The 15,549-nt window shown below is 36.2% G+C and overlaps 5 protein-coding genes across 5 annotated transcripts; 3 read left to right on the plus strand and 2 right to left on the minus strand. All coding sequences in view use genetic code 12, as the record gives it.

Moving 5' to 3' along the window:
• Positions 1–2,421: 2,421 nt before the first annotated feature.
• Positions 2,422–5,263, plus strand: I9W82_001820 (uncharacterized protein; the record flags this gene model as incomplete). Its single annotated transcript, XM_067690608.1, has 3 exons — positions 2,422–2,440; positions 2,511–4,672; positions 4,745–5,263. The coding sequence occupies 3 exons, from the start codon at positions 2,422–2,424 to the stop codon at positions 5,261–5,263; spliced, it is 2,700 nt and encodes an 899-aa protein (XP_067549056.1).
• Positions 5,264–5,527: 264 nt separating this feature from the next.
• RAV2 (Rav2p) lies at positions 5,528–6,718 on the minus strand (the record flags this gene model as incomplete). Its single annotated transcript, XM_067690609.1, has 1 exon — positions 5,528–6,718. The coding sequence occupies one exon, from the start codon at positions 6,716–6,718 to the stop codon at positions 5,528–5,530; it is 1,191 nt and encodes a 396-aa protein (XP_067549057.1).
• Positions 6,719–7,162: 444 nt separating this feature from the next.
• On the plus strand, positions 7,163–8,905 carry I9W82_001822 (uncharacterized protein; the record flags this gene model as incomplete). The annotated part of the gene is made up of 1 exon (XM_067690610.1): positions 7,163–8,905. The coding sequence occupies one exon, from the start codon at positions 7,163–7,165 to the stop codon at positions 8,903–8,905; it is 1,743 nt and encodes a 580-aa protein (XP_067549058.1).
• Positions 8,906–10,341: 1,436 nt separating this feature from the next.
• Positions 10,342–11,700, plus strand: I9W82_001823 (uncharacterized protein; the record flags this gene model as incomplete). The annotated part of the gene is made up of 1 exon (XM_067690611.1): positions 10,342–11,700. One exon carries the CDS (start codon positions 10,342–10,344, stop codon positions 11,698–11,700), a length of 1,359 nt encoding a protein of 452 aa, XP_067549059.1.
• A 103-nt stretch (positions 11,701–11,803) lies between these two features.
• STE23 (metalloendopeptidase) lies at positions 11,804–14,992 on the minus strand (the record flags this gene model as incomplete). The annotated part of the gene is made up of 1 exon (XM_067690612.1): positions 11,804–14,992. The coding sequence occupies one exon, from the start codon at positions 14,990–14,992 to the stop codon at positions 11,804–11,806; it is 3,189 nt and encodes a 1,062-aa protein (XP_067549060.1).
• Positions 14,993–15,549: the final 557 nt, after the last annotated feature.

A 15,549-nucleotide genomic window follows, 5' to 3' on the forward strand; every position in this document is an offset into this window, starting at 1 on the left:
TTACCCCTACCAAGTTGGGTGGGGAAGAATATCCAAATTCATCACAAGTATTGGGCTGAGCCACGTCTGACCCAGTCCTGGGCCCCATTTATTGGTTGTTTCAAAGAGTTTATAAGCTCACCCGTCTCTTAAGACGGCAAACCACCAAAATAAATGTGTAGATGAGTTCGGTATTCTTTAGTAAATTTGGGATTCGTCAATCCTTGGGGGTAGATGTGTCATCAAGAATCTGAACTGAATCACGTCTGACCCAGTCCTTTGTTCCACTTACTGGCTGTTTCAAAGAGTTTATAAGCTCACTCGTCTTCTAAGACGATAAACCACCAATGAACAGGAAGATGACAGTACACTCCCCCGAAAAAGCTGAATTTGCAGTTCATCACAAGTGGTGGGCTGAATCACGTCTAACCCAGTCCTTTGCCTCACTTACCGATTGTTTCAAAAAGTTTATAAGCTCACTCGTCTTTGAATACGATAAACCTTCGATTGGCGAGATGATGAAAGGAAACTCAAACTTTTGTTTGATGACTTATGTTGTAAAGTTAGTAATATGCTCTTGACAATCTTGTAATAAACCAGTACATACTTAGGGATAGACCACGATTCATATTCCCCCTAATCTGTCATCAAGTTCAACCAAATAGACTCTTGTCCCAGCTTTCCTCCTCCAAATTTGATGGTCACAGCTTACCATATTTGAGATTGGTTAAGCTTGGCAGATTTCGTGCAAGTTTCAAGTCTATCGGCGTCCTTCTCAAGGTTGGTGTATTACGAGAACTCCAGTGATCTGTTGTTGTAGATGAAATTGGATAGATCATTCATACTCCCCCCAAGTCTGTCATCAATTTCAACTAAATAGACTCTTGTCCCAGATCTCCGCCCACAAATTTGATGGTCACAGCTTACCATATTTGAGATTGGTTCAGCTAGGCAGATTTCGAGCAAGTTCAGGTCTATTAGTATCCATCTCAAGATTGGTGAATTACGGGAATTCCAGTGATCTGTTGTTGTTGTGGATGATGATGATGTTGTAGATGTGTATTTGTGGCAGAAGTTTGGCAACCAAAAATTGAGTGGGAATTTTGATCTTTTATACAAATCTATAGTATCAACAACATATCAAAAAAAGTAAATGTAAACAGTAAGCCATATATATGTGATATATATATATATATAAACAACTAAAATAATATCAATACAGAGTCAGATCACAAGACTAGAGAATTCCTCATTCTTTTATGTGTAGAAGTATAACGTACTAAAGAATACATCAACTGTATAATACCTCCTCATTTGAGACTTATCACACCCGTAATCAGCTCATAAGCTGAACACATAGACACATCACTCGCTTCTCTCCAACTATAGTTCACTCGAATTTCACCAAACACTTTCCAACTCTCTTGATCCAATTGCAATATTGAAACGGACCCAACCAGCCACAGAATTGACCACACATTAGCTCTTATACCAGAATCAGGAACAAGGTAATGCAAAGTTTCCAGATCTGCCCACAATAACATACAGTAGTAGCTTGATAATCTACTACTTTTGTCATCATTTTGTTTGATGCGTGCTCTCGTGTCTCGATAAATAGTTAGCAAGCTTCAACAAGCTTGACACATACGATAAACAAAAATCAATACTTTAGTAAGCGTCTCAATGGGTGCTTTCACAAACTATTACTGATAAGTTATCAAGTTGATAATTTTCTTCAATTTTGGCAACAACTTCAATCTTCGTTTTTTTCTGATCAAGCGAACAGGTCTCACCCACATCTAGAATGTGTCTTTGGCCATTTAATTATCAATTCATATTCTCACTGACCTGCCACTTGGTGAATAAATTCCTCTGTGTGTTAAATTTGGCTAACTTCTGAATTAACGTACTGAAAGATTGAGCTATCGAATGTTTAATCAGCCAAACCAACACCACATATCCAAAGCTTTCTTTTACGCAATTTTCGGAATATCCATTAGTCAATTAGTATTGGTTCCGTCTCGGCTCTTGAGCTAGCTTGAAATCCACAATTCTTGCCATGAACTAACTAGCTCAACACTCTCATTGTAACTTCAATCCAGGCCCTTTCCGAAAACGAACTAACCTAGCATACATTTAGAGCCGCATATTAGTATGTTCTATTCTGAGTAGTTACAGTTGTTTTGTATCTTTCCATGATGGGCATTGATTATAAAGTGTGATGTGATGTGATTTGTAGTTTTTTTGGTAGCATCTCTCTCTCTCTCTCTCTCTGTTTTCTCTGTCTGTATAGAAAATGTAAACAAAGAACCAACATCTATTTCTTCTCATCCACTAACAATTTTTACACTTTGGGGCCATTTCGAATCAAGACATCTAGATTTTCCTATAAAATATTAAACAGACCCAAAGCAAAACCACCTAGCCACTTCTTGAAACATTATGGAGTATTTACAGCCTGGTATGTACACTTTTCCAAAATCTCATGGCATATTCAAAAATTTAGGAATATACTAACTCCAAAAAACCAGGATTTGACCCATCTTCAGTCACAGTGGCAAAACTTAGAAATATATTGAATGAAAACAACATTGCCTTTTCAAGCTCAGCAAAGAAATCAGAATTGATTCAAATTTTTGACAGGGAAATAGCACCAAAAGCATCAACATTGCTTTCAGAATACAATTCAAGAATTGGCAACTCACACGATGACGGGTTTGTTAATGCTACTGACGACAATGACGAGGAAACCGATGGAAAAGAGGGTAAGCTGACACCAAGGGGCGAAAGGAGGAGTAAAAGAGGCACGGCTGAACCTACACCTGACAAACCAAAGGTCAATACCGAAAATGCTAAAGTTGTGAAACCCAAGGTTAAGAAGGAGTCTAAAGACAAAGATGATAAAGTTACCAAAAGCAGAAAGGCGAGCGGTAGCAAGAGATCCAGCAAGAAGGAACACCAGACTAGTAAAGTGATTGATAATTCTAAAATTGACACTTCAAAAGCAGAGGATGAATCAGAGATTGATGATTCAGAATCGGATGCAACAGAGAACTTGAGCTCATTTAGTGATCAAAATGTTTTCCAATCGGGTAAGGAATCAACCAAGCCATCAAGAAAGAGAAAATTGAAGAGCAATGACGATGAACAAAAGGCCACTACTGCAAAAAGACTAAAATCTCCACCTTCTACTAATAACAACAAGGCACGCATCACTAAATCTCCAAGCAAGTCCATCTTTGATGACAGTGATTCGGAAATTTTTGACTATTCCACAATAGACAACAAGAAACAAGATCGAACTGTCCTCCAGGATAGTATTGCTGGTACAAAGTCACCCAGGACCCCATTAACAAAGAACAAGAAATCACTGCCTGTGTCTACAAACGAAAACTCATTCAAGTCGTTACAAGAAGAGATGGAAAATTTTGACAAGCAGTTGGATATTGTCAAGAAAAGACATACAACAAATGCTACTCCAGTGAAAATTGAAGCAGATCAGAAACATACACGACGTACTACACAATCGCCTACCATTGACAATAATTTGGCACAGCAGTTGGGAATTACGATCCAAGGATTTCAACCACCTGTTGTTCCCTCACAGATGCATAATTTCAACCAGGATACCAAGTTGGGGGAAGTTGCACCAATTGAAGGTAAAGAAGACTTTTCACACTTGCAGAACGAGAGTGCTAATGCAAGTGGACATTCATTGACTAGTAACATTGGCTCCACAAGAAGGAACTTTACACCACAAAGACCAATTGAGACAAACGAAGAAGCTTCAGGCTCCACAAAAACACCCAATTCTGCTTCAAGTAGAAAGAAAAAGAAGGAGAGTCAAACTCCAAGTAAACATACAACACCTACATCGAAAGTGACCCCAAGAACAAGCCAATCATTGAAGAAAAATAAAACTCCTTCATCTGGTAGGAAAACACCTAAAAGAATAAGAACACCTCTTGGAAAAGTTGCATTGACTCCAAAGCCGAGATTATTATCTATAAACTCAACTCAAAATATTCTGGATACAGACGATGACGAAGAGGATATTGATGAAGAAGAGAAGTTGGGCACTGAGGAAGCAATTCTGAAGAGTTCCACTGATTTTACTGATGGCATATTTCTGGTTTCCACCGCCATCACATTCTTCACTTGGATTACTGTCATGTTGTCAGGTTTATTTGGATACTGGTACTATGAACAAAAGTATTTAGTTGGATACTGCGGTCAAGAAATTGATCAACCTACATTTGAGGACTCTTCCGTTGACTTCGTTAGCAAGCTAGGTAATGCTCTCGATACACATTGCAAACCAAGCTGTATACCATGTCCACAACACGCACGATGCTTTACTAATTTAGAATTGGGATGTTTTGAAGATTTCATGGAATTTAAACCATGGTATGATTTTATCTTACCAGGACACAAAAAGTGTATACCTGATACGAAAAAAGCTGAAAAGTTGGAAATCATGATTGATGTTGCTCTTGATTTGTTGCGTAGCAGAAACGCAGCTGTTGATTGTGGTGTCGGATCTGATGATTCTCAAAGTGGAATCTCGGTGCAAGATTTGCATGATTTGTTGTTATCGATGAAAGCACCATATATAACTATTGAGGAATTTGAGGAACTTTGGTCAAGATCAGTAGTTGAATTGGAAAAGGAACAGGATATTATTTTAAGGCAAGTACGAACTTTTTGAAAAACGAAACCCACTTTATTTTTTTTAAAACTTATTTACTAACTTGTTATATTCTAGGTCAGACTTGCAGATTTATCAAAAGGACAACTCCCAACTAACGTTAACAACTCGGAAACCAAGGTTCAGAACCAAATCGAAATTCTTCGATCAACGTCCTTATCAAACATCAGTTTGAAATGTCAAATCCAAAGCAGTGTAATGGGGAACTTTTCACGATACAAATATTGGATACTAACTCTACTCGTTTCAGCTTTATCATTCAAAGTTGTACAATTGAGATTTAGACGCCATCAGTTGGAAAAAGTTAAGATTGACATTTTGTATCATGAAGTATTGGATAAGTTGGTGAATCAAGTACGATTGTCTCATGAAAATTCCAATATCAATAGGTATATTGGTGCTAATCAGTTGAGGGATTTAATATTGAGTAGTGAGGATGATTTGAGTGAGAGAGTTAGGTTGTGGAATTTTGTGGGGAATAAAGTTGAACATAATACTAATGTTGTTAGTAAGATTATGGAAAATCATGGTGAAATCATGAAAGTATGGGAGTGGATAAGCGACGAGAATAGATGATTTTTGCGGAGATAAGAGTTGTGTAGAGTTTGTAGATAAATATATGCGATGTAGTTGTTTCTTGTGAATGAAAAGTGATGCATGAATGTGAAAATAAGTGTTTCTACTAGACAACAATACATGAATGTATACATCATTAAGCTCATATTCCAGTGTGATATATGCTGTCCCGTTCATCGACACATAACTAACTCTCAACCCCCCCCCAAGCCATCTCAATGGAGGCTTCGTCTTATACACCGGTAACACCTCTTAACAACAACCTCATCCAACCAAGTTACTCAAGCTGTGCAAGAAATTTGTAATCAAGTATTCAATTGAATCCAATTTCGTAAAACAGCTAACCAAGACAGGATCTTCCGAAGATACTTCAATTTTACTCTTGATCATGACAACCATATTATTATACGTTATACATCTTGTGATATAATCTTGAGGATCATGTTTTGGTTTCAACAGTATATGACTCATCATATTGTTGAAAAAGCTACCCGTTTCATGTTTTTCATTAGAATCATGATGATGTTCAGGAAACAAATTGCTGACGTTTTCATCCTTGATTCCTGTATGTATACTAGGCGTAGGCGTAGGTGTAGCTGTTGCACTGACAACTGAACTCACTTCAGAAGACAGGTGTTTTTGCTGTGGAGATGATCCTCTAATGCTATTGGTGGTGGATGAAGGAGGAAGCTTCATGTGATCACGTACTTTGTCCACATATGATTGTCCAGTTTGAGGATCGATATCTCCCCAAGGTTTTTCAACTACTCTAGACAAGCTTTTCAAGTCGATGCAAATTTCAGCTTGATTGAGATAAAAGTCAATAGGGATGGTGTTTGGCAATTCAGGTTCAAAGAATTGGCCATGAGTGATTTTTTCAGGAAATACCAATGTTGGATCTGTGGGTAGTTGTAGATTAGTTTTAGCTGTTTGTATACTTGATAACAAGCGTTGGAATACATCAATCAACTTTTTGTGAGTAGTGTCATGATCTAGCACTTCGACATCGGTGAATTCTGATAATTGATTAATCAACATGATTGACGCATCAATTGCACTATTGGCATTTATGACTTGTTCCAATAGCACTGGTTTTTTCAATTTCAACTTGTGGAACACCTTGTTTAAGTAGTGGTCTTTGACTGAGACGGTAAATTCAGTAATAAAGGCACCATCTCTTACAATTATACCTTTTAAATTGTCGTGAGTTCCTGATGAGACGGGTAGTTTTATAGCGGGACCTTTCTGTATCTTGTTGCTTGGATCTGGTTGTTGTGGAGAGTTGAACATTAATAGATTTGAGCAAATGGTTAATGCTTCAATAATTTGTGGGAACTCCGGTAGTATAACCAGTGACACCAACCAATGTAACTCACGATCATCCTGTTGATGTTGGATGGAGGATACCAATTTATTGAATGTTTCTTGATCCTGATTCAGAGTAAATAGGCTCATCTTTGCAATGGCTGTGTATGTAGATTATATCTGTTTTCAAAGTGGTGTGGTTGATAATTGGCTTTGAGGTTGATCTTTTCCCCAAAGAAAAACCAATTTACAAGACACTCCAACAGTATTACAATATATTACCCAATTAGGAAGTCTAGGAATAAAAGGTTGCGAAATCGTAAAATGGATGGATATACAGAGGAAATAGATAATCAAGAGCTAGAATAAAAGAGAGAGCAGTAATTTTAAAAAGCATAGCTTTGAGTAAATACTTCCGCAACTTAAGAGCCAGGAGTCGAAGTAAAGCAAGAGCTGGTACTATTCTGCTACTTTCTACTGTACTCCATACTAAAAGTTGCCTCTACGCGACTTTTTGACTGAAAAAAATATCAACACACGAGAAGAAGACTGAAGACTACACAGAAGAAGCTGTATAACACAACATATTCGACAATGGACGACAACACCACCTTGTTAAATCTACCCAACTCCACCACTACCTTCAACACTACTTCTAATGCCACTAGTGTACTATTATCATCACAGTTGGACCTACAATCATGGCTCATACAAGAATTTGCCACAGCAGCATTAATCTTGACATTTTCCCTAACCTTGATCACAATTGGATCCTACTCCACCATATCAAAACCCAAAGAAGCTGGTGACCCTAGAGACGATTTGGATTCCAACGCAGACTTTGATCCTAGTGATATGGATAATTGCAAGTATTTCATTATGAATAAATTTGATTTGGAACTGATTGGAATTCTGGAATTGACGTGGACTCATGTGGCTTTAATGCCTATTGTTGCTGGATTATCTTTGACTGGGATGTATTATTGTATAAAGAAGAAAATTTCCATTAGCTCGGTTCTTAAATGGTATTTTATTTTGTTGACTCCAGCTAATACTTATATCACGTTGAATACGTTGTCGACTATGGTTGTTAGGAATGTTACTCATTTGTTTGGTAAGGATTCACGAGCTGTTTTTGAAAGGTATAGAATTGCAGTTGCTAAAGATCAAGAGTTGTTCCCTCTTGGTGTGTTGGAGAATATTGACCTTGAAAAGTTTATCAGTGAAGACAAGAAAAAGGGTGGTGACGAAGATGAAGACACTGATGTTGATGCTAAAGTGATCAAGTCTCTAAAGCTCAAACAGTATATTGAGGACCAACACTTGACTATCTTTAGCGAAACTGATTTAAAATCGGGTGCATTTGAATTTAATGGTATATTCGACATCAAACTATTAATCGTACTACCAATTTCACTTTTAACTGGCTATGGCTATTACAAAAACTATACCAATTGGAAATGGAGTAACTTTGTTGCATTCAACTTTGTAATTTCATCATTTCAACAATTTCAAATGACAAATTTCAAATTGGCATTTGCTTTACTATTGGGATTGTTTGTATATGACATTTACTTTGTTTTTGGCACGGAAATTATGCTTACTGTGGCAACAACATTGGATGTTCCTATGAAATTATCAATTCCTAAATGGTATGAACAGGGGCTTAGTATATTGGGATTGGGAGATATTGTTATACCTGGTTTATTATGCAGTTTGTGTTTACGATTTGATGTTGTTAACCACTACAAAAGGAATACAGATGAACCATTTCATCATTTGACCAAATATGCCAAACCTTATTTCACTGTCAGCTTGGTTTTCTATTCTATTGGTATTATTGCAACTTTAGTAGCACTAAATGTGTACAAGAGAGGACAACCAGCTTTATTATACATTGTACCTAGCTTGGTATTGGGAGTTAGTGGGTATAGTTATATCAAGGGAGAATTTGATCAACTTTGGAACTTTTCTGATAGTTTAAAGCCATTTGATGAACACAAGGGAGATGATTCTGAGGATGATGATGAAGAGTTTGTTCCTGAGGATATTAATGATGAATTGGATGAATTTATTGCTAAAGTTGAAAGAAAAAGAGCTCAAGATGAAGGGTTGAGTGAGACTGATATTGATGATTTGTACGTTGAAGATGATGACGATACTTTTGTGATTGAAGTTGACGAGGGAGACGGTGTTGATATCGACTCAGAGGATTCTGATGAAGAAGATGAAGAAGATGACGCTGTATTGGAATTTAGGGAAGACTTGTCTCTTTTAATTCGAGACTTGAACGATGAACCAAGAGAGTGGTACACCAGTGAGGAGGAAGAAGATTAAAGGGTATATCTAAATATACTGTATTATAGAGTAGCAGAACAATTTTAGATCACAAGATGTAACTCAAGGAAACACACAGTTGTATAATATTCTAGACACAAAAGTAGAAAATACCTGTCATAACAAAGGGACAAAGACGGTTAAAGAAATTGTGGCATCTTCTCAAAACAAGACAAAAGGTCGACATAAGACTTCAAATACATACACTATGAGGAAGTGGTGAACAACAGTCTTTTGTCTGCTTGTAGTCTTGTTTGGCTGTTATTCAATCTCTGTCATCATAACAGTCTCCTTATTTCCTTATTTCCTTCTCCTTATTTTAAGCCTTGTAACCCAAAACAAAAGAAGTAAAAAGACACTAAATAATAAGTTTTAGTCTATTGTACTAAAAACAAAGAACAAAGCACTCTCTCTTTTTGTATTGTTTTTGGCGTAATGGAGAACCCACGTGGGGTGAGGTGAGGATCTTTAAGCAATTATAATCTCAAAAGATAAGCTTATATAGCATCGTATAACATATTATAGTGCTTGTTTGTAAACTTCTTGGCTTTAGTAGCGCTGCTGCCGCCAAGTACAAATGGACCCCCTTTTTCAAGGGAGACAAAATTTTAAATTTTTAAGGTTTCGTTTATTATAAAAAGGAAGTGGGTTCATAAATATTTTATTATTATTATTACATTAGATGTTTTATCCCTGCTTCCAAAAGCTTAAAAAAAATCACCTCAAACTTTGTAATCAACATATCTCATATACGTATATATGTATGTCTTGCAATCTTAAAACGCTGCTCATCTTCTTAACAAATGATTGTTTATTTTATTTTTTTGTACCTTGATTCCATTGCATTTTATTATTATTATTATAACCGCCAATAGAAATTTACACAAACATAAAAGGGTTCCACAATACCAGTCCCATATATACATAGAGCTACTACACACGACCTTTTCAATTCAGACGCATATGAAAGCGGTATTGAAATCTAAATTAAATACAAAGCAAAAGACTATCTTTACCCTTATGAGCAGCCATTTCTCTTTAATGTTACTAAATTATTCTTTCTCCTCATAAGTTGTAGTAGATCTTCTATTGTTGTTGTTGTTTATAATGATTGGTAATATAAAAATAGAAATATAAACAAAAAAAGGGAGAAAGAATCGAATCTTCTTTAATAACATTCTTTGCATGTTAACACAAAGAAGGAGGTCTAAAATCTATAAACTAAGCGCCAAATTTTTTATTTTTTTTTTATTTTTAACTGTTTATGGTACAATACAATAAGATGATGCATATAATGGGCTCACAGCCATTCTTCCATACGTACTTCAAGCCTCTCCTTTTCTGTTCAATCTAAAAAATGTTTATATTTGAGCAGTTTTGTCTATATTCTCTTCTTTTAATCCTTTTTCTTCATAACTAACTCTACTTCATAGATTATGTCTGTTTTAAGGAATCAACAACGTACATTTATTGCAGTTATCATCTTCCTACTAGTGCTATCAACCATATCATTCTTGAATGTCAATAGGAACTCACTAAGAAGCACATCTTCACAACAATCTGCGTTGAAAGTCGTTACTGCTATTGATCCTACAACTAAAACTGGAACCAACACAGCCACAGCCACAGCCACAACAAGTGAGAGTAGTAGTAGCAGCAGCAGCACCACCACCACAAGCTCCTCAACTAAGCAAAATGAACCCACGGGTGAATCAACTAGCAATAAACAATTTTACAAGTTCCCATACTATGACCCTACATCAAATACATTCAAAGTGATTTACAAACAACAACAGCCTCAACAAGATACCATTCAACAAGACAAGAAAGGGGAGTCCGAAGCTGAAACCGAAGCTAAAGCGAAATCAACAAACAAGTACACCACCATTAATGAAAAACCATCCATTCTTGTCCTTTCAGCAATTGGCAAAGATCAACCATATGGAAAAGACCGTCAATTCATTGACTTTATGAAATCAGTACAAACTATTATTGAAAACCAACCGGATTTCCAATTCAACTTGGGTTTATCAACAAACTATCTCACCGAGTTTGAAAGTATCCAACAATATATTCATGAATTTGATAGTAAACTTTTCCAATATTTCAGCACCATTACACTTGTGTCTGCACCTGATTTGGAACATATTGGTGATGAAGAAGGATTATCTAGAGATAATCGTCATGACGATAGGAAACAAAGACTCAGGAGAAGATTAATTGCTAGATGTCGAAACTACCTTATATCTAATGTTCTTTCACTGGAATCATACACATTGTTTCTCGATTCAGATATTGTTGAATTTGAACACGCTCCAAATTTCATTAAATTCTTTGTTGGACTGAAGAAAGATATCATTGTACCTAGAATCAGAAGAGGTTCAACTACCGATTATGATCGTAATTCATGGCGTGGACAAAGAACTAAGCCTAATGATGAGCAATTGAAATTGATGGATGAAAATAAATGGGATCAATTTGATTATGTTCCTAGAGATGTTGAACTGGAAATGTTTCATTTCTCCAATATGGACAACAAGGAACAACTAAGTTTTGAACAACAGAAGTTGAGTTATATAGTTCCCTTGGATTCAGTTGGTGGCGCTGTACTCTTTTTCAAATCATATATTTTCAAACAAGGTGCTATTTTCCCAACTAGTTATATTATTGGAACTACTTGGGATAGATTGGAAGGGTATGATGGCATTGAGACTGAGGGTATTTGTTACTTGGCTAAACCTTTGGGATATAGTTGTTGGGGTATGCCTAACTTGGTCGCACATCATGTAGTTTAGAGAAGTAGAGAGAATAGACAAGATATTTTATATGTAATCGATATCGGGCGGGTAATACCGAGGTATTGCAGTAGTCTATAGCGATTGATTAGTCTCTATTTACTTATAAATGCAACTGATCATAATAAAACTTTGACAATGGAGAAACAGGATGAGGATATCCACCCAACTCATGACTCTTTCTAAACTCTTCAATCGAAGTGACCAAAGCTCCACTAGGATACCTTTCAGGAACTGGCAATTCTATAGATGATTTAATTTCTTCCACCACTTGATCTTGATTCAACGTTGTCTTTGATTCACTTTCAACTTCTTTGATAAACTCTTCAATGATAGAGTCAAGTGAGCTTAGTTCTACTTTCTTGACTAATCCATCAACGAATTCATGATTGATGGTGTATCCATGACGATATCCGAAATTGTTTAAAGCACTTTGTACTAGCTTTGTTTGTGGGACTTGATTCTTGATTTGAGATTTCAAATGCAAGATAAATTTACCACTCTTTTTATTCTTGTTGGCTTCCACTCCAGTCACGTACTCATTAAAGAAATCAATAAACTCCTTCTTTGTAATCTTTTCAACCAACGAAGCATGCTTTTGTCTTGCATCAAATTCATAGTATCCATCAGTAATTGCACCCCATAACCTATTCGTTTCTTCACTCAAATGTTTAATCTTTTGCAACTTGGCATCAATCAAAGCTTGCTTGAATTTGGCAAAGTTTTCATCAGTCAATTCATGATTAACGTACTTGCCAAACTTGGCCAAAAATTCATCAATTCTATACTCCAAATACTCACTCGGTCTCTCGGATTGCACCAAAATTCTAAACCCAATTGAAGTTCTTCCTTTTCTCAATCCTGAAAATACAACGTATCCCAATTGCTCCTTCGTACGTAACTGATTAAAGCAAGGTTCTCTAATAATAGTTGCTAATAAATCAGTAAGCACTCTCAACTTTGTATCGTCATTGGTTGGGCTAAATTGCAAATAATACTCAATACATGAGTTGATATTTTGTTTATCCTTGAGATCAACTTCAAAACGAGTCACTTCACCTGGTTGGAAAATATAATTTTGTAAGTGGAATTTATTCTCATCATATTCTTGCATAATTGGGTCAACCAGATCCAAGTGTTTCGATATAGTTGACTTAACCTCAGTTACATTATTGATATCAAAATTGCCATGCACCAATACCTCCGCAAACACACCAGCAGATGTAATTGAATTCTTGATAAAATTTTCCACTTCGGTAAATTGTAAATTCTCCAACACTTTAATCTTGTCATCATAATCATAAACTTTTTCATTGACAACTTGTAAATGGTACGTTCCAATTTGATTATAAGGCACTTGATATCCAACATTCTTAAACTCTTTCAATAATTTAAACTTTAACGGTTCAAATCTATCCCCATTAGGAGTGAAATTGAAAAACTCATCCAATACCTTATTCAAAAGAACAGGAAGCTTATGATTATATCCACTGACATAAATAGCAAACCCATCACGCCAGCAATTGATCCCAACTCTCAAACCAACCAATGATGCAAAGTAGGTAAGTTGATTCAAATGGTCATCCAACATTTGCGCAAACACAATAGATTTCGTTGCTGATTCAATGTCAACATTAGCAGCCGGTAAATGGAATATAATTTCAATTGTTCCTTTGGGCACTTGAAATTGATCATCTTGCTTATACCAAAGGTTCATTTTGTTATCATGAGATACTAAATATGGTGAGATTTGTGGCGAGTCCAGTTTGCTACCAAGTATATCGAAATTGGTGTGGATGAAAGGATTTGGTGCTGGGAAATGCAATTGTGGGTTATGAGTTGGTACTTTAATCAGATCAAGTAAGTCCTTGGGAACATCTTCAACTTCATATTTTGTACCATACCATTTCTCCTTTTGAGAAAGATTGTCAAATTCAGGACACACCAAAGTGAGTCGGAAATTCTCACTATTCAAATACGAACCAAACTCCTTTATAGCTTCAGGGTCATACTTGCGTACAACCGATGAACTCAATAGATTTTCAGCAGGGATATACTCATCAAACTTGTATAATGAACTACTCAATTTCGAAGCTGTATTTGCAGCATCAGCTTTTTGTTTAAACTTGAAATTGACTTCCGACATACTCTTGATCTCTTCCCATATCCATTTTTGTGGTCCTTGTTGGTTAATAAAACTCAAATAATCAAATGTAGTCTTGACAATTTCCTGCCAATTTTTCAAACCCTCGGGGGTTAACTGAAATTCAACAACGTAGGATGAGCTACCTTGACAAACCTTCATATTACCAGAAGACAATTCCGTAACCCATCCTTTTGACTTGAGATAAAATAAAATGGATCCTTCACTTTCATGACCCAACAAGTGTGAATAGTAACTTTGTGGCTTGCAATCCCACTTTTCTTCCAAGTCATCAGGAATCATAAATGTTATATCCAACTGATGCATATCTTTAACAGGCTTTGCTTTGATGAGTTTAAGCATATGCTGTTTTTCATAAATCAACTCACCATCGTAGTGTGGTCTTTCCAACCCTTTATCTGTCACTTGAGAAAACTTTTCAATAGCCCAAGTGGACAACTCATCCAAACTTTCTTTTCCTAGGATAACCAATGACATCAAATTGGAAGAATATCTATCATTATGAAATTTCATTAACACATCACGTACATTGACGCCTTCCAGCTCAGGTACCGTATGCAAAGTGAAAAAATTCCCAGTTGAAAACCCATTATATGGATGATTACCATTACTCAACAGTTTATCCAACTGGTACAATCTCCACAAATCATTTTGAAGGTTCTTTTTATTTTCCGAGTCAACAGCATTGATCTCACGGTCTTTGCAACTTTTGCTAAACAATGGTGAGATAAAAAACTGAGCGAATCTATCTAAAGCTCCCTCCAAGTGGTTAGATCCAACTTGGAAATAGTAATTTGTATGTTCCGCAGCCGTGTAAGCGTTAGAGTGACCAGAGTGTTTGGCCAAGTAATCGGAATATTCATTCTCCAGTGGATACTTTGATGTGCCCATAAATAACAAGTGTTCACAGAAATGAGCTAATCCAGAGATATTATAGGCCTTATCTGCAAACGAACCGACATTGACATCTAACGAAGCTGCTGATTTGTCGGCATGAGGGTCACTAATGACCAAGACTCTGATATCATTTTTAAGTTTAAAGTATCGATATTGTCTATCGTCAAGAAGTGGTTTTTCAATATTTGAGTTATCAGCTAATAACGTAAATTGTTCTTTAAGCTCAGGCATAATGGAATGATGTAACGATGCAAATGGTCTCTTAAAGTTTGATAATGATGAACTGTAGTAGTAACTAGTTGTAAAATGTTTTATAATGGGGCTGCTATTGGAGTAAAGTTTTGTCAAACACCAAAAGAGCATGAAAATAAGACAAACTCTGGTAAATGTAAACTGAAATTGAGACAACTTTGATAAAGTGTATGGCTGATGATAATGATGAGCCAATATCTGACGCCACAAACAAAAGAGAGGAGGAAGAAAATTTTGTTTGTTCGTAGAACAGTGGAGAGAAACAACTGAACCTTGATGGTTATCAAACACTAACCACCCACCCCACAAACTAACCAACTCCAACTAGGTATCAGTCTTACTAACACTCCTCTTCATGTGATAGTCCTAAACATGAAAGGCTTTTTTGTGGGGGTCCAAGCACCACTTTTTGAATATCAAAACAATTTAAGGTGGATCATTAGGCATACTTAGCTAGACAACTGTGAGCGACGTTCACCAATAGGTTGAGGATGAACTACATTTGAATAAGGTGACTACAATGAACCTTATTTAGC

This window comes from Candida metapsilosis, assembly GCF_017655625.1.
Source record: "Candida metapsilosis strain BP57 chromosome Unknown scaffold2, whole genome shotgun sequence".
Taxonomy (NCBI): domain Eukaryota; kingdom Fungi; phylum Ascomycota; class Pichiomycetes; order Serinales; family Debaryomycetaceae; genus Lodderomyces; species Lodderomyces metapsilosis.